Source organism: Varanus komodoensis, unplaced genomic scaffold (assembly GCF_004798865.1).
Source record: "Varanus komodoensis strain SLA01 unplaced genomic scaffold, ASM479886v1 scaffold11, whole genome shotgun sequence".
Classification (NCBI taxonomy): Eukaryota; Metazoa; Chordata; class Lepidosauria; order Squamata; family Varanidae; genus Varanus; species Varanus komodoensis.
The window spans coordinates 17,926,401-17,945,926 of NW_025335317.1; the positions used below are offsets into that span (position 1 = coordinate 17,926,401).

The window sequence follows — 19,526 nt, forward strand, 5'->3', positions numbered from 1 at the left end:
AGGGTCATGAAAGTTGGGAGACAATTCTGGCCCTGATCTATGCCAAACCATAGCATGATAGTCTCTTTGAACAGCTCCATATTCATGAAGCAGCCACGATAAAATGCCATTGTATAAGTCTTCTCTCCCCGGATATTTTTTCCAATACATCATGCTCACTAATGAAATGTTATCTGGTTCCTATTCAACTCTCACCATTATTCAGGGTAGAAAATCAAATGGTGCCATTACAAGCACCACCTCCAAGAACAATGAAGACCCACCTAAATCAGAGAGAGTGCTGGAGATGGTCCATTCCACTGCAGGTTTGAGGAGCTCTTTTTGACACTGGCTCTTCCTGTTGGAGCTACAACTTCTTTCTATGCCAAACCCTAACTATAGGTGTATTGCTGACATCGCCCAGTCTCTAACAGTCTAATCTAGTGCCAGTGTGGCGTAGTGGTTAACAGCATGGGACTGGGACTCAGAAGATCTGGGTTCTAGTCCCCACTCAATCATGGAGCCAACTGGGTGACTTTGGGCCAGTCACAGACTCTCAGCCCAGCCTACCTCACAGGGTTGTTGTTGTGGGGATAAGATGGAGGAGGAGAATGATGCAAGCTGCCTTGAGCCCTTTGTAGGAAAAAGGCAGGATATAAATCAATGAATAAATAAATCTAGAGAGTCCCTGATTCAGATTTCTCCTCACTATGTGCCCACTGGGTGGACTGAAGCATACCACTGTTTTTTGAAGTAACAGTGTAGAGGAATTGAACACTTTACAGGCATAGGTGAACATTACCATAACTGCATTATTTAGTTTTGGACCATTTGGATTTACACTGAGATAAAAAGAATCATGTCTGGAACCAAGGCTTGGCATCACTGGCTCACTGCTAAGGCCTGTACCTCAACAGGACGGTCATTTCCACACCGTGGAACCTGCTGCCATTCCTGTCTAAGCTGTCCCCACTAAGCTACTAAGCAGTGACAAGAGAAAGGGAGGTGGAGAAACGTCTGCTTCTGGGCAGCTGCATGGATGGAAAATGCAAGCACATAGGCAGTGGTGACACAAACAAGGAGGAGAAGGACCTGGTGAGAGGGACAACTAAGGGCATTTTATCCTAGGATTCCCAAAACCCGGAGCTGGCAGTGAACAGAACTGCTTATGCAGTGCAGTGTGTGTTCCCATGGTTGTGGTGTTTCCATCTCTCCTGTCTTCTAACCTTCCAGGAGATACAGATTTGCAATCACCCTTTAATGGTGAACTAGTAAAGATGGATGCAAAGGTTCCAATGAAACTATTCTATATATAAATGGCACTGAAAACCTCTCTGAGAGAGGAATTCCATGCTATTGTTTCAGAGCCTTCAGTGTCCATAAGCTTTCATCATGTATGAAAGAAGACTTCTAACATGTCATGTCCGTTTTATAATTTATTATTACATTTACAATCTTGTCCTTTTTATCTTGCAAGTAGTCTAAAGAGACTTACATGGTTTTCAGTTTCTCCATTTTATAACATCTCAATGAGGTAGGTTAGACCAAACTTGACCAAAGTCACCCAGGAGCATCATGGCTGAGTACTTAAACCCGAATTCCATTCCAATACTACAACCACTACACAATGCTATGACACTGCTTTCACCCCCTCATTGCTGTTTAATTCATGGAAACTAGGCTGTATCCAAATGGTTTTCCAACAGCTTTGAGAGAGTTTTCTACTACCTCCATTGGTGATTTTTTTGTAGCCCTAGTCAATATTTGGGACAGGAAAATGACCTGGGTAGCTGACACAGTTAGTTCTGTGCATCTCCATCAAACATATTCCTTGGTGTTCAGAGAGATCAAGAATATAAAGCAGCAAGGGAAAACTAAAACAATTGTGGGGAGGAAACCCAGAATGTGTCTGACAGCACACAGGCTAGAGGCTATGTTAAGGTCTATGGTATGTTGTTGATGGCAGCAAAGAAACAATACGGTTCTGTCACTGTTTCTGTGCACAGAGTCATCTGGCAGAACTATTTGGAGCTGGAAAAGGTCTGTTATATAAGAGACCAGTGAAAGTTAAGGAAGAGGATCCAGTTGTACACTTTGCTGATAAAGCAGCTCCCTTCTGCTCAGATTCCAGGATTGCTGCCAGTATTGATGATGTACCTTTGCCACCTGCTTGTCCTGTAATGGATACCTTTCAATTTGACAGCCTGAGGATGTGGACAAGATCCCTGGCAGACTGAAATCAGCCACATGTGTGACTGACACTTACTCTTCCTGGCTGATAAAAGTAGCCAAGGGAAGGCTGTTCAAGTAAGCACAGAAAAGGCTAAAAGAAGGAAGCGATGTCATGCAACTGTAAAGCTACGAGTGGCTTAACCATTATTAAAGAAGCTCTACATGGGTTGAATTGTGTTGGATAATTTCCAACCAGTCTCCAATTTGCCATTTTTGTGCAAAGTAATTAATGTGGAGAGTCATTCTAGTTCTAGGGCTTCGTGGATGGAGCAGATTATCTAGATTTCACTTCAGTATACTCTCTCTTTGAGATAGCTTTGGTTGCTGTTGTAGATGAACTACATCACGGGCTAAACAGGGGGAGTAATTATTTATTTAGATATTTCTTGACCACCTTTCAGGGCAGAAGCCCTCCTAGAACAGCAGATTATATCTCTGCTGGTCCTGTTGGACCTCCAAGCAGCATGTCACACAAGAATATGCTTGGAAAGTGCCATAGCCCTCCTTCAAGAGTCAGCTTCAGAACTGATGCTGTGCGGTTCTTGTTCAACCTCTTCACAACTGGCAGATGGAATTCCTCAGGGAACTCTTGAGAGAGACTGTCCAGGGATCTGGGGTGTGTTGTCACCAATCTATGGGTCATGTGCAATCTTGTTTCTCTTTTTCATCTATTATAGGCAAGGTTTTCAGGTTCTGAATTGGAATCTGGCAGCAGTAATGGCTAGATAACGGCCCATGAATTTAGATGTAATCCAAACTAAACAGAGGTGCTCCAGGCTAGGAGACAGACTCTAGAATGGGCTATCATCCTATATTTGGCTAGAGTGTTACAAATCAAGTCCACTGTTTAGGGATGCTTCAGGACTCTGCTTTGGATATTCAGATAAAAGATATAGCTTGGGGCCACAATACCTGAAGGAACACTTCCTACCGTTTGAGGCCTTCCTCTGAGTACCACCTACAAGGGCGGCAACAAGGAAGCATGACGGCTTTTGATCATGAAATAATCTTCCCATGGAATTCTGCCTGGTGTCACTGCTGTCATCTTTTGGGCACCAAGTTAAGACTGTTCGCTATTCCAAGCATTTAATGACATATTGCTGTTTAATGGGTCTGTTTGAACTGAAATTGTTTAAGCTGTTTTGATTTTTTAATTGAATTTTATTGTATTTGAGTATTATTATTGTATTTGCATGTTATTCTCTATTTTTATTATTATACCTGTTTTATGAATTGCTGGGAAGTGTCCAGAGAACTCTGGCTATTATGCTGTATAGAAATTATCTATTATTATCATTATTATTGTTATTGTGCCTCACCATTAAACCCTTCCCTTGTCCATTCACAAGCCTTCATACTCAATGGATTTTATGAGATTTGCTTAAAATGAGCAAATGCTGTTTTCTCTTGTTATTGTTTTTGTTTTCACTGTTTCCTTTGTTTTTAACTATTACCATTTTATTGATTTACCATATAATGATTATATGGCATTAGCAGCCTCATGAATCCATATGATTAAGAAATGTGACCCCCACAGCACCAAAGAGCAGAATTTTAAAAATTTGTATTAAACAATAAATTGTATAAATCCACTTCTTATTGCAAGATCATTGTAAAACCTCCTGATTTCATGACTGGAGGTAGAGTTGTCCATGTGTGCCTTTGAAAGACAATGCCTAGTTTCTAAGAAAATATCTATATCTATATATATGAGAGAAATCTGAAAGGTTACTAGAAAGTGTGCTAGAAAGGAAAATTCTGTGCTTCATAGTAAAATAACAAATCTAAGGAGAGATAAGCTGCCCCACTCCCAGCTCAAATGGTCCAATCAAATATAAAACCTCCTTGAAGAAGGATGGCATTCAAAAGACTCCTCACAGGGGCTTATCTCTCCTGACAACCGGCAATCTCTACCATTTCCCAGTGGGACTCCCTTGGGGTCAGGACTGGCTACCAAATGGCTTTGATGGTAACTTCAGTATGACATCATTTTGGACAGGAGAGGACCACTTGAACATCCTCCTCGATTGCCTACCTTCTTGTAAACTGAATAGGATGCGATTCTGTTGCTGCTCAGTGCCATCTTCTACCTGAGATCATTTGGATTACACGACAATTTCCATCATCCCTGGCCATTGGCATTTTCACCAAGGAACTGTAGTTTAACCCCAGGAAGGAGATGGACCCCAACCTTTTTCTCTTTAGGAACCAGGTCAGGAAGGAGGAGGACAGAAGCGGTGTTTGGGGGGAAATGGGATCAGTAGACTGTGTTACCTAACTTAATTCTGCTCAGAGAAACAGAGTAGTGTTTTTTGACTTTTCAAGCACCTCTTACTTGATTTCGCTTAATAGCCCTAAAGTGAACATCATGGAACTGCCATTGCTTCATTTCTGTCTTTTTTGCCATCTAATTCATACATTCACACTGTTGTATCTCCTTAGTCTTCATCAGCCTATGAGAGAAAGTGGAGGCAAAGACTCGCACTGTGAAGACGGCATGTTGTATGTAGGAAGAACAAAGAGTAGAAAGAGAGAGTTGGAGTAGTTTCAGTACTGAGGCTCACTCTTTTCCCTTGCCTAATTCCACCTTAATTCTTGAACAAAATTCCTCTAGCAGTAAAGGCAAAATCAGAATAAGCAGAATAAGCCACAACCAGACTAAGACAACAGTAAGCTATTTTGGACTTTCATTAATTTTCAAAGGGATGGATCAAATTTTAAAGCATCTTTTTTCCACCTTCAAGGCCCTTCAAGGGCTCTGTACAAGTACAGCAAAATTTCAGTGAAACTTGGCATGACAACCTGTGTTCAGCCAGTGCATAAGAGATACAGGCTGTGTTCAAGCTACAGACTTTAAACATTTATCTGTTATAAACCCAGCTATCAGAAGAGGAAACGGATTGCTCCTGACCCATACTCAGTCTCAAATGACAGCTACAGATTTTTTAAATCATTTTAAAACAGATGGAACAAAGAGCAAGTTCAGCTTCCTGGGCAATTTTGCCACAAGCAGGCTAATGAAGGCTGTTTACACACTTGGGAAAGGTAGAGCAAAGGATCACAGCCTAATCATAGCAGGATGCCAAGCAGTCAGCTTATTAATGAACCACTGATAATTCAATAATTTGTACATCTAAATTACTAAAGTTCAGCTTCACTCTCATATGCACACATGTGCATGCACACACTTGGCCCAGTGCCAACAGAATCTATCAGACAGGAAGATGTTATATAACCCTGGAAAGCTGAACTATGGACAATTAGGGAGTCTGAATTCTCAGGAGCAGAGAGAATGGAAATTATCCTTGTCCCTGATTAATGGACCTAGAATTCATGAAAACGAAGCTATTAAAATGCTTTGTTCAAGTTGTCTCAAAGCCATTCAAGACATGATGTTGGGAGATCTATGAGCAGATCTCCTGCCTCTATTTTAAAATGGTAAATGCAGCCAGAATATGTGTGCAATTCAGAGTGGAACTACCGCAAACAATTAGGTTTTCCCTGTGCTGCAAACAGCACCTCAGAAGATGAAATAGTTTGGATCATGAAAATGACAGCAAGGAAAGGTTGAAATCCATTTTTCATAATGCTGTAGCATTGAATTAAATTCCCTTCCAATATCAGTTCTAATCTTCCCAGCAGTTTGGCCTTAAGTTTGTGATTTTTACATTCATATATAAAGTGAACATATGAGTTCATTTGTTCTCCCCCACCCCCCACACTCACACAATCTATCTTGGTTCCACTGAGTTCCAAATCTAGATTTCTTTCTAAACCAGAGATATTGAAAGTTGTTCCCATATTTCAGAAAACCCTTGGAACTGTAGTTCTTGTGGGAACAGAGGAAGAATGCTAGGTTCTGACAATCCACAGCTAACTATTTCCTAGGGTTCTTTGGAGAAGTTTTGACAGCTGTCAATGCCTCTATTTCTGGGAAATCGGCTAAGTGTCAGTGTTTACACAGTACAAATGGCATTAACACATATGTGCACACAAGGGAGGTATCAGCAGACTTGGTGAAGGCATGAGGTCTGCAGGTTGACAATCTTAAGGATGGGGTCGAAGAACATTTCAATGTTCAGTGTCCACAAAGTTCTTACCTTCTGTTGGGGGGGGGGGGGAAAGTCCTGCATCTTTGTTTTCCCTCTCTTCTTTTTAAGGCAACTAGTAAATTTAAAAGATAGTGGTAGAATGAGGTTTCATGAAAGAAGGCATCTTGGATCACGGCAGCCTGTTGAGAACAGTGGACAGAACTCCACACTGCAAGAATTTGTGGTAGGTCCACTTATAATACAAGGTTTATTAAATGAATATGTGCCTAACTGAGCATTACTCCACTTAGAACCATGTGCAGTCCTCCATAATGCTGAGTATATTTTCTTTCCCTTACTTCACAGCAGCGAGAGAAGCAAACATGCCATTAGAGTAAATATTTTTCTTGCCAAAGAAAAGAAATGGAAGTTGTTCCAAACCAAACAAAATTAATGCCTACCTCAGGAATACGGACACTGTATGGCTGGTTGTGAAACCTTGGCGCATTGTCATTCACATCTCCCACTTGGATGTTCACTGATCCTTTGATCACCTATGAACAAAATGATTGAACCAAGTTTAGTTACACATATTGCGGGTAATTTCCTTGATTTCCAGATAACAGATGCTAGAAACTTCCACATGTTACTTATCTGTAACAACAGGCACCTATACAAAACTTGGCAACCCTTCACTTGCTAAACGATCTTTGCAGAAGAAAAGGAATTACATGTCCTAAAGATCCAATTTCTCCATATTTTGGGTGGTACAGAAATTAAATAAACAAATATCTTGAGACCCTTTCAGATCTGAAGGTTGGCTTAGCTGCAAGAATCTTTGCGACAGCAAAGAGCTGAGCTCTGTGGAAACCAAAACTAGGATTCAGAATGCTCAATGGAGCTGCAGTCTTTGCAAACCTCCACAAATTTCCTGCAAGGATGAGATCTGCCCTGTACATCTTATAGTGCCCCACCCATTTTGACTCCTGAGGTATCTGTATGCAGGCATTCTGCTGTGAACATTTAGGTAATGCTTCCATTTTCTATTCCATTTTTTTCAAAGAACTGGAAGAGGCTACCAATAAAAAAAGAATAAAGCAACAATCAAATGCAAAATAAGCTATTAATTTCCAATAATTATGTTTTAATTATTATACTGATACAACATTCAGGATCAAAACAATTGAATCCATAAGGTGAGCTTTTTATCCAGTAACTGAAAATATTCCTAATAGAAGGGAATAATTTCTCCACTGTTTTGGGTAACAAGCTGCCAGAAAATAGCTGTCTCTTTAACAAGTGAATAGTTCAAATCTGAATCAGAACTGAATGAATGGAAGAAGAGAAGCTACACAAAGGATCTCCATACATATCCCTTAGATTCATGTCTATTTACATATTATAAAGACTACAATATCACACACATCTAGTACAACCATTTCTTTGCTTCTGTGCAAGCATTCTAAGAACTGTGCTTTGAGAAATGATATAAGAAGGAATTTTGAAGCCTTCCAACCTGTTCTGTCTCCTATGGGGGGGTGAACTGAAGATCTCCAGATGTTTTGGACTCCAGCTCCCAGAAACTCCTACCAGCATGGCCAATGGACAAGACTGCTGGGAGCCAAAGTGCAAATTATCTGCAGAACAACATTCTGCTCACCGTATTCTAAAGCATGTTTCTAACACTTACACATCTGGACATCAACATGTATTTCGTTCTGCCATTAACATTTCTTTGGAAAATAGTGTCCTTCTACATAACCAGTATGGCCAGTCTATGAGCTCAAGGAAGTTGATTCTTTTTAGAATACAACAGAAAATCAAACAAACTATACTCAGATACACGCCATAACCCTGAAATTTAAACACTTTGATGTAAATAAGGGGGAGGGAGGGAGGGAGGGAGGGAGAGAGAGAGCGAGCCCCAGACAACTAAGCTTCCACACATTTCATACACTGTTGCACTAAAATGGTGCCATTATCTGTGTACTCCCGTCATTATAAATATTCCTTCATCCCTAAGAGGCCTCTGTTAGGAGGACAGTGGGACTCTAAACTGTGTTACTCTCCTCCCCACAGAGCACACTAACCAAATCAGCTCTGCACCTCTCTGTCATGGAACAAATGTCATACATACCCCTTGGCTGTCGCTGACAGAAAATTCAACTGTGAATTCTGACTTGGTCTGAAACCATAAAAAAAGATATAATTAGAGATGCCACAATGGTAATCTGTTGATACAAGGCTTTGGACTTGAGCCGAATATAATTGCATGCTTTTGCAGCCTGGAAAATGATAAAGCAGTATCTCAGGAATGGCTGCAAAAATTCAGAACAAGACAGCAATAGTCTTTCTTACAGAGATAGAAAGGGGATAGGATGAGAGGTCCATGCAAACGGGAGAGGAAGAGACAGAACAATTCGGCTTCCTTAACTGATACAGGATATTTCCATGATGTTTCATGTGTGTTTGCATATATATATGTTTGTATGCATGTGCACATATTAAAAGATGGGGAAAACCCCAGAAGAACATAACTATGAGGAAGAGATTGACAGTTCTTGCTACAGGTCAGTTATGGAACATAGTTCTGCTCCATTTTTCTAACAGAACATAATACAGAATGCAACCAACATAAAACCACTGTAAGAGAGAAATAAAGTTAACCTAAAAGGGGGTGCAAATGTAGATAAAGGTCCAGCAGCATGCATCTCCACAATATTTCAAATTACATAATACTTTGCTGAATACCTGATAGGATATAAACCCACAAGAAGATACTGGCACAGTGCAAAAAGGCTTGAATATTAACATGCGGCTGCTGGGAAGCATGCAGACAAATCTCAAAATGCCCAATTTATTCAATGTTCCACTAAAGGAATGATTCAGCCCTCAAAGTTCAGTAGCATTTTTTGCAAGTTCACCAATTTGGACCAGCACACATCAATTTATTCTATGTATGAATTCACGTTATGGCAAACCATGGTGTGCTATAAGCATGGACCATGTAACCCCTACATTCACACTCCCACTCCCCTGTTCCACTATGTATAAAGGAAGGCAGAGCTTGCCACCATGTCTATGGAATGCGGGACTAGATGGACCTTTGGTCTGATCCAGCACAGTTATTCTTATGCTCTTACGCACTTCTCATTCAGATTACCACTTGAGGCAAAACTGCAAATTAGCTTATGACAAATGAGAAACTGACATTTCTAATTTATTACTTTTGCATGAAAATAAGGAAGAGAGTCATAGAGGGGTGTTGGTAAGCCTGCAGCTTCTTCTTGCAAGAGCAAACCATAGTTTGGCTCAATTCAGACAGAATGACAACATCTCACAGTAAAAGGTAAAGATAAAGGTTTCCCCTTGACGTTACGTCCAGTCATGCCTGATTCTAGAGGGTGGTGCTCATCTCCGTTTCCTAGCCAAGGGAGCCAGCGTTTGTCCACAGACAGTCTCTGTGGTCATGTGGCCAGCATTACTAAACACGGAAGTGCACGAAACGCTGTTACCTGCCCACCAAAGTGGTACCTTTTCATCTACTTGCATTTGCATGCTTTCCAACTGCAAGGTTGGCAGGAGGTGGGACGGAGCAACGGGAACTCACCCTGCTGTGCGGATTCGAACTGGTGACCTTTTGATCAACCGGCCCAGCAGCTCAGCGGTTTAAACCACTGCGCCACCTGCATCCCTGACATCTCACAGTGTATGGTGCCAAAAGTTCAACAGGGGAAAGACACTGAACAAAAGTCTGCAATTTGCAGATGAATTACTAGATTCCCTGCAGTTTCCCCTCTCTTTTGGTGCAGCAACAGTTTACCCTGGAGCAGAGGAGGTTTTCAAGATAGTTTACAGGTTATATCCTTTCCTTCCATGAATTCTCAGCTAATGCAATTTGAGAAGGGCCTGCAGAGATTCAGCTCCTATCTCAGGGCAATGCCTGCAGCCAGTCAGTGAAAGTCAAAATGACAAGGATAAAGGAGATGTCATCTATTTGTCTCTGGAAGACATTGTCCTTCCTTCCATTGTCTCCCCACTCCCCCACACAACCACTTCATCTCCAAGAACACAATGCAATATAGACAAGCTGGAGGCAACTGGACTGACAAAAGCAACTCTTCAAGCTAAACAACCATCATGCTGTCAGGCCTACAGTCTGCAGTCAGCAAGAACAGGTCTTCCAGATGCTCAAACTAGCAAGTCTGATTATTGAGGTTAATAAACAGGGCTGACCCAGAAGATTTTATGGGGGAATCACATAATATCACCTGACCTGGGCTAGTATAAATTCATCGTTAGCTATGAGTAGTCTCCTTGCTGTTTCTTTCTTTGGCCAGAGATGGGTGTTGGTGGAGGGCTGAATCCCCACGGAAGATTTCTTGGGAGTGCCCAGATACAGACCTCCTGGCAGCTCAAGCCTTGACGCACATCAATCATTACAAAACAAACACTCATTACCTCTCTGTCCAGCGGTTGCCTGAGCCACACCACTCCAGTCATGCTTTCCACTGCAAAGAATCGGCTAGCTTCCTCCCCAACGACTCCATACACAAGATGGTCATTGTCTAGGTCACGGGCAAGCAGCTGGGTCACCGATGAACCTGCAAAGATACAAGAAAAAGAAAAGGCCAAGAGAAAGTTAGTGGTGTGATGGAAGAGTTGCAAGGACAGAAATATCTGTCTTGGTAAAATAAGAGAAGATTCTCAAACACATTATGGTCTAGAATTGCATTGTGACAAACTTTTATGAAGTAGACAGTGAAGATCTCAGAAATTTGGGCAAATCATGCGGTCTTTGCTTTCAGAATGCATTTGCTTGAGAACTATGTTGCATTCATAACTGGGGGTTTTATCAGACAGAATGGATGTTGTACTTTACTTTGTTTTATTGCAAGACTGTCCCGAAACTATTTGGTAGCAGACAGTATACAAAAGTTTTAAATAAATAAATTTATGTGGGCAGCTGAAGAAGCTAGAGGCAGACAAATCACCCAGCTTCCAGACAGTCTTGGAATTTTCATTTTATACTTTGTGAAGGGCAAAAGTGCAAAACATTTACATACAAGTCAACGGAGCGCAAGGCACCTACATGCAATCAAGTACCAGCTGCAGACTGGACGGTGGGGCCAAACCATTTAACCTTTGTGTGTGTTTTGGATGAAGGATTGTTTTTCTTTTTTCCTTTTTTGCTGGAATCTAAAACTGACATTGACCCAAAGCATCCCAGAGAAAAGAATAACTTCCACAGCAGCATTTTAAATACCATTTAGTCATCCCAAAGGCTCAAACAGACACGATGTCCAGACATCAGTGATTGATCTCGTTATATTATTTTGCATTGTTTTAAGGAAACTGGGGCGGCGGGGAGAACTCTTGATCAGAGAAGTGGTGCTGAAGGGGGGGGGGTCATTCCCTGTGATGCACAGACATCCCCATGTAAACAAACAAACACAAGTGTTCTCTTTAAGTACTTGGCAAAAGCTGGAGGGCTTTTCTGAGCATTTCACTATACATAAAAACCATCATTGTTTCTATTCCTTCTCCAACCTATTTCAGGTGGGAAGTCCATCTGCAGGTGGCTCCAATGCCTTAAAAGTCTCAACACTACTTTTCTCAGGATCAAACTTTCAAATCATCCTCTTTTCAAATTGATTAGGACAGGGGCTTGTTCAATTTGTACAGGAAGTGATTTGAAAAACTGTAAAAACTACTGCTAGGATGTATTAGGAGTATAGTTGTTGTACTACTACTACTACAACGCTGCATTTATATCCCACTATTTTTTTTCCTCTTGCAGGAGACACTCCTGCCTCAAGGATCTCCAGCACAAGGCTTGCTGGTCATGATCAGCAGGTCTCTTCCCAGAAGCAGCACTTAAAATCACTGGTTAAGCAAAGCCAGTGGAGACCAGGGGAATGTCTACACTACAGGCTCTTCTGTTTATGATTTCTCAGAGTTGAGGCACATGCTAATAAACACTGCTTACCTGAAAATGTGAGCTTGTGTCACATACAAATGCAACTGTGGGAGAAGTAGCAAAGGGGATGTGTTCAGGGAAATCTTTTTCCCCCTTTCAATCCATTAACTAGGTATGCATGCAAAGGAGTGAAGGAGCAATGACTAAAAATCTCCTTTGCCAAAAACATGGAGGAGAACAGCGTGAGGTAAGCAGAGCCTGTGGGGCTGCTTGCCGGTGAGGTGATGAAGCCTGAAGGACCGGTACAAGCATTCTCCTCCACCCAGAATCAAGCAAGTCCAGCCCTTCTCCTGTGCTGACATTTCCACAACAATCTCCATTGAGGTTAATGTGATTTATTCGTGAGTAAGGCTGCTTAAAATTGTATGACTTCAAGTAGACATACATTTCAGCTAATTGTTTCTTCAGCAAGACAGCAGGGACAGTCAGAAGGCTTGAAAAGCCATTGCAAATAAGCAGGTTGCTTACCTGTAACTGATGTTCTTTGAGTGGCCATCTGTGCAGTCACACATATGGGTGTTGCGCCTGCGTAGTGCCTTTGGCCGGAAGATTACAAGCTAACGGTTTTTTTGGCGGGAAAGCTCCGCTCCCCCTCCCCCACAGCCTATAAAGAGCGGAGCGTCTGCCATTTTGTTCAGTCTTTGATGACTGGCCGGATGCCCCCATGTGGAAAAAAAATTGTTCTATCATGAACAGCATCGGTACCAAGAAATAATGAACAAGATTGGTACCAAGAAATAATGAGAATATTTGGTACCAACGAAAAATCCACTCACCGACACCGAGCGGGGCTGGCGGGTGGGTTGTGTGACTGCACAGATGGCCACTTGAAAAACATCAGTTACAGGTAAGCAACAAGCTTTTCTTCGTCGTGGCCTCTGTGCATCATACATATGGGTAGATTAACAAGCTTACCATAATGGAGGCGGGAAGGTGTCCTCAGTGAAGAACAGACGAAAGAACGGCTCTGCTGAAGGAGCAATCCTGCCGAGCCCGAACATCTAAGCTATAATTCTTGGCGAAAGTGCAAGGATTCGCCCAAGTAGCAGCTCAACATACATCATCAATCGGTATTCCCGATGCGAAGGCAGATGAGGCAGCAACAGCCCTAGTCGAATGGCCTCGAGAGGCTGTGGGTAAGTCGATCTTAGCCAGTTGGTAAGACAAAGTGATAGTATGGACTATCCACTTAGAAAGTCTCTGCGGAGTGACAGGGGTGCCTTGATCTCTGGTAGCATACTTAACGAAGAGTCTTTTTGAACGTCAAATAGATTCCGTCCTAGATCTGTAAAAGGCTAAACAGTGCCAAACGTCAAATGAATGTAATGATCTTTCTAACAGAGTAGACGGAGACGGAAAGAAGGCAGGCAAAATAATATCTTGTCCCATATGAAAAGGTGTGGACACCTTAGGTAGAAAGGATGGATCGAGCCGCAGGACAACCTTTTCTCTATGAAAATTCAGGTAAGGTGGGTCTACGCGTAGAGCGCAGAGCTCACTGGCCCTTCAGGCCGAGGTAACCGCCACTAGAAATGCTGTTTTCCACGAGACAAGACGTAAATCGACTGCTGCCAATGGTTCGAAAGGAGCTCTCGTAAGCACTTGCAGAACAACAGAGAGATCCGGGTAGGCATTACTGGTCTGATCGATGGGTTCAGATTATAAAGCCCCTTCAAAAACCTCTTAATAGTAGTTTGAGAGAAAATGGACGATCAGTCCACCATGCCACGATGATAGGCGATCGCCACCGTATACACTTTAATCGAAGATGGTTTCAGTCCAGAGTGGTGTAGTTCTAAGAGAAACTGGAGAATTTGGTGTATCGATAATGTAAGTGGAGAAAATGAACGAGAGTCGGCAAAGGTGGAAAATCGCTTCCATTTAGCTGCGTAAAACTTCCATGTAGAAGGCTTTAAAGCAGAGTCCAAGATGTGTTGAATGTCTGGATGAAAGGTTGATGGATTTGGTGGAGCAATCGTCGGGTCCAACAGTGCTGAAGCAGCGGCGACTCCAACGGATTCAAAGGTTGCAAATGTAGCGGATTCGAAGGTAGGATTCGAACCACTTGAAGTTGTCGTTGGTATAGATGTAACAAAGCCAGCTATCGGATTCGTCACGCTGTTAGTTTCAACGATAGCATATCTGGGTGGCGAAGTGCACTGTCCTACTGAGTTATGAAGTACGGGAGCAGTGGAAGATGGAGGTATTCCCTGTGAGAGATGTCCAGCAGTGTGAAAAACCAAGGTTGGCGTGGCCACCAAGGAGTAATTAGTATCCCCATGGCCTGATCGTATACGATCTTTGCTATGACTCTCATCACCAGAGGAATCGGTGGGAAGGCGTAAAAATTCAGATTGTTCCATGGAATCGTGAAGGCATCCCCTAGGGATTTGCACCCGATTCCCGCTCTCGAACAGAAAGTCGCACACACCTTGTTCTGTTGGGTGGAGAACAAGTCGATGTCGGGGAACCCCCAGCGATGAAAGAGATCTTCGCGTGTCTGGGGATCTAGCTCCCATTCGTGGGAGATGAGCATGCGCCTGCTGAGAAGGTCCTCTTCAACATTGTCCATACCGGCCAGATGGACTGCTATCAGCGTAATGTCTCTCGAAATGCACCAGTCCCAGATCTGCATAGAAAGTCTGGCCAGGATTGGAGATTTCATCCCACCTTGTTTGTTCAGATAAAAAACGGTGGCTATGTTGTCCAATGTTATCTGAACAACCTGATGTTGAAGAACATCTTCGAAAGAACGTAGGGCTTTGAATACGGCCAACAGTTCCAGGAAGTTGATATGCTTCGCGCATTCCCGACGATTCCATGTGCCCTGGGTGTACAGGCTGGAGCATACCGCTTCCCACCCCAGAAGAGACGCGTCGGTACCGACTGTTATCGATGGGTATTGGGGCCTGAAGGGGGCCCCAACAGTCAGATTGGCCGGGATCGACCACCATAGCAGGGAATGGAGCACCGAGGATGGAACTCGAAGCAGTTTTGACAGTGGATCTCTATGTGGATGGAACGCCTTGTTGAAAAATAGCTGCAAAGGACAAAGTGGCAGTCTGGCGTATGGTACCACAGCAATGGCGGAAGCCATATGTCCTAAAAGCCTCTGGATGGACTTCGCCGGAACCGATCTGGCTCGTCGCATTCGATCAACGTGGCGAGCGAGAGTCAGTTGTCTGTCCTGAGGGAGGAATGCCTTTTCCAACATCGAATCCAAGTGGGCTCTGATGAACTAAGCTTCTTTACTGGAAGAAGAGAAAATTTCTCGGTATTAATGCATAGGCCCAGATAGTCCAATAAGGCACAAGTAATATGGATAGAAGTGAGAAGTGCTTCCCTAGACCTGGAGACCAGGAGCCAGTCATCAAGGTAAGGATAAACTTGTATGCCCTGGAGGCGTAGGTAAGCGCAGACAGGGGCCATGCATTGAGTAAACACTCTCAGAGCGGTGGCCAAACCAAAGGGTAGAACCATAAATTCGTAGAAATTGGAGGCAACAGTAAAGCGAAGGAAACGCCTATAATTGGGATGGATCGCAATATGGAAATAGGCGTCCTTCAGGTCCAATGAGGCGCACCAATCCTCTTTCCTTAGCAGCGGCAAAATATTTTGAAGGGTGGTCATTCAAAACTTTTTTGTCACAATGGATTGATTCAGATTACGTAAGTCCAAAATCAGACGTAGGCCACCATCTCGTTTCGGGACTGTAAAATATCTGGAATAGAATCCGTGAAGTCCATCATATTGAGTTACTTGACAAATTGCTCCTTTACGAAGAAGTTGTATTTCATCGAGCAGTACCGGCGAGCATGATGTAAACCAGATTGGACTCGATGGAGGAACGATGTCGAATTCTATCCGATAGCAGTGCTGTATGATGGACAATACCCAATGATCAAATGTGATGGACTCCTAAATGGGGAGTCGGCTTCGCAGCCGGCCCCTAGATGAGAGGGGGGTGGGTATGGGATAGGTTAGAGGAGTGGTTCGCCCGTCCCGTCAACGCTGCCTCCTATCGTCATATTGGCGGTGACCCTGTTGGTAGCGTTGTTGGGGCCGTTGTCAGCGGCATTGTTGTTGTTGTTGCTGCCTGTACTGAGGCTGTTGCCTGGGATGGTAAGGCTGTCTGTAGGGTGGACGGGTCCATGCCCACTTACGTCTTGCTTGCAACTGGAGCTCCATCCGTCGGGTCATCATGCGGGACTCATGGAGTTTAAGTTTATGATCTGTTTTAGAATGGAAAAGCCCGGACCCATCAAAGGGCATTTCCTCAATTCGGTGCTTGGTCTCTTCCAGAAAGTTGGTGCTCCTCAGCCACACATTCCTGCGGAGAGAGACAGCACCGACCAAGGCCCTTGAGTTGGTGTCCACATGGTGCCTGGCTGTGGACAACTGCTGAACTGTGATGTGCATCACCTCCTTAATTAGCACCTTGGCCAGGTCACTCTGGTGGTCCGGGAGGGCCGAGACGACGTTGTGGAGGAGTTGCATTATAAAATACTGGTATCTCGCCAATATCGCCTCGTAGTTCAAGATACGCAGCCCCAGGCCTGAAGCTGCATAGACCCTCCTGGCCAGGGAGTCGATCTTATGGCCCTCCTTATCCCACGGAGCAGTGTGGCCTCTTGCCTCTCTACCCTGGGAGGACTCCACCAGGACCGAGTTTGGCTTGGGGTGGCGGAGGAGGAATGGGATGTCCTCCTCCTGAACCTGGTACATGGCTTTGTACCTCCGTGATGTGGGTTGAGGGTGAGAGGGCAAGTCCCAGGGTTGCGTCATCACCTGCCGTAGGGTGGTGATCAAGGGCAGGACGATCGAGGTGGACTGCTCCCTGCGGACGACGTCATAAAATTTGTCTGTCGACGGTCCCGGATGCTGGACGGCGTCAATATCCAGGGACTGGACAAGCCTGGACATCAGCTCCGCGAAGGAGACATGGGACTTGTCTGGTGACGCAGGGCCCTGGGAGGTCACAGCGACGTCAAGAGAGGTGGAATCAACATCCGAGTTGTCAGAGTCCACACCGTAATACGGGGGAGCCGAAGAAGAGGACCCCACTAGTGAGACAGACCGGCTGCTTTCATCCCAAGGAGCCGGGGATGCGCGCCTCGGATCCAGCGTCAGCAGACGATCGTGAAAGGGTGGTGGGGACCGATCCTTCGGTGCAGGATAGTACCCGGTAGAGTATGGCTCGCCCCAGGATGGATAATAGGAGCGACGCCATCCCTCAGATCGCTGTTCCCTCGAGCGACTCCTGCAGGCCCTAGGCGGGGATCCGACCACATCCACCTCCATTGTGGCCATGGGCATAGGCGTGGGTGACCTAGCCCTGGGGGGAGAGTCTTGAATTTCCCCATCTGAAGAGTTGGAAGCGGCTTGGTGGGGAGGTCGGCCACACGTCGAGGGGACCCTTAGGGGGTGACCCTCATGGCTGCCTGGAGTACTGGTTCAGGTGGGGTCAGTACGGTAGCTGCCGCCGGTACTGAAGTGGCCATCGAACCCGAGTCGCGGTGTCATTGGCACTCCGGGTCCTTCAACTTCTAAGCCGGTTTAGTAGGCTTCTCCTTCCTGGCCTTCTTTGCTGATTTATTGGTATCAGCATATTTGCGCTTCTCACGTTCCTTCTTAGGAGAAGTGGGTGGGGCCCTCAGGGTAGAAGCACCTTCATCTGAAGGGCGTGAGGGTGGGACCACCGTAGCAGGGCCAGGCTTCGGAGCGACGACGAGTGGGTCAGACTGCATGAGAGCCCGATCCCACAGGAGTCTCTGGAGGCAGTTCTCACGATTCTTTCTGGCCTGCTTAGAGAAGGTCAGGCAGTGAGAGCACTTGTCGGTCCTATGCCCTTTCCCCAAGCAGAGGCGGCATAGGTCGTGCGGGTCAGATGGAGACATTTTCAACCCACATTCCGCGCATTTGCGGAAAGCTGTTCGCTGTGCCATTGCAAGAAAAGGAAAAAAGAAGACAGTGCAGAGGGTAAGAATATATTTTTGGTTTGTTTGTTTGTATTTTTTAATAGAAGATCAGAGAAGGTAGAACGATAGAACTATAGAACAAACAAGAACTAACAAGAACTATAGAGATAACCAGAACTAACAGGGATGTAATAACTGGGAGTTTAATAATGGAGAGGAAGTAGCAGTCAGAGCGATAGTCGAAAGTGGCACGAGGCACAGCAAACGGCGGTCGCAAAGACTGAACAAAATGGCGGACACTCCACTCTTTATAGGCTGTGGGGGAGGGGGAGCGGAGCTTTCCCGCCAAAAAAACCATTAGCTTGTAATCTTCCGGCCAAAGGCGCTGCGCAGGCGCAGCACCCATATGTGTGATGCACAGAGGCCACGACGAAGAATCTCCTTTTTTCAAAGGACAGGGGAGAGGAAGCAGCATTGCATCTGCCAGGCAGAGAAAGCAAGATAGAAAGGATGAGGGAAGAAGCTGGAGTGGAGGAGCCAAAGGAAGCAGGAGAGCAAGAGAAGGTTTTCCTTCTGCTGCTTCCTCTTCCCCACCATCCTACTGAGGCCACTTCCCTTGCCCCACAACAGCACAAGTTTGTTGTTGTTGTTAGTTGCGAAGTCGTGTCCGACCCATCGCGACCTCATGGACAACATTCCTCCAGGCTTTCCTGTCCTCCACCATCCCCCAGAGTCCACTCAAGGTCACACCAACTGCCTCAGTGACTCCATCTAACCACCTCATTCTCTGCTGCCCCCTTCTTCTTTTGCCATCAATTGTTCCCAGCATTAGGCTCTTCTCCAGGGAGTCCTTCCTTCTCATTAGGTGGCCAAAGTATTTGAGTTTTATCTTCACTATCTGGCCTTCTAAAGAGCAGTCAGGGTTGATCTCCTCTAGGACTGACCGGTTTGATCGCCTTGCAGTCCAAGGGACTCACAGGAGTCTCCTCCAGCACCACATTTCAAAGGCCTCAATTCTTCAGTGCTCAGCCTACCTTGTGGTCCAGCTTTCACAGCCATACATTACAACTGGGAAAACCATAGCCTTGGCCATATGAACTTCTGTCAAGTTTTTTTATCAAGCACAAGTTTAGCACACCTTAATAATATATACTGGGAGAAAACATAATAAAAATTTGTTACATAACTGGTCGGAAGAAACCCAGGATATAAGGGCAGAAATCAGGGCGAGTGTCATGACATGCCAGTGAGTCACACCAGTAAAAAAAAAAAAAAAAAAAAAAGCCTCATGTGTGTTGCTCCCAGTTTCCCAGTTCTCCATCCATTAACAGCTCAGGGTGCTTTGAAAGGCTGCCAGACGCAAACACAATTGAAGCAAGCTGTAGC

At 44.6% G+C, this 19,526-nt stretch overlaps 1 protein-coding gene across 1 annotated transcript in view; it reads right to left on the reverse strand.

The window, feature by feature from the left end:
- CDH23 (cadherin related 23) overlaps positions 1 to 19,526 on the reverse strand; it is a 598,322-nt gene that overhangs the window by 386,981 nt on the left and 191,815 nt on the right. Inside the window, exons 9-11 of the mRNA XM_044420488.1 lie at positions 10,704 to 10,846; positions 8,380 to 8,427; positions 6,704 to 6,796 (exon numbers count right to left, since the gene is read on the reverse strand). Of these exons, the coding sequence (XP_044276423.1) occupies positions 6,704 to 6,796; positions 8,380 to 8,427; positions 10,704 to 10,846 (284 nt within the window). The remainder of the gene's footprint in view (positions 1 to 6,703; positions 6,797 to 8,379; positions 8,428 to 10,703; positions 10,847 to 19,526) is intronic.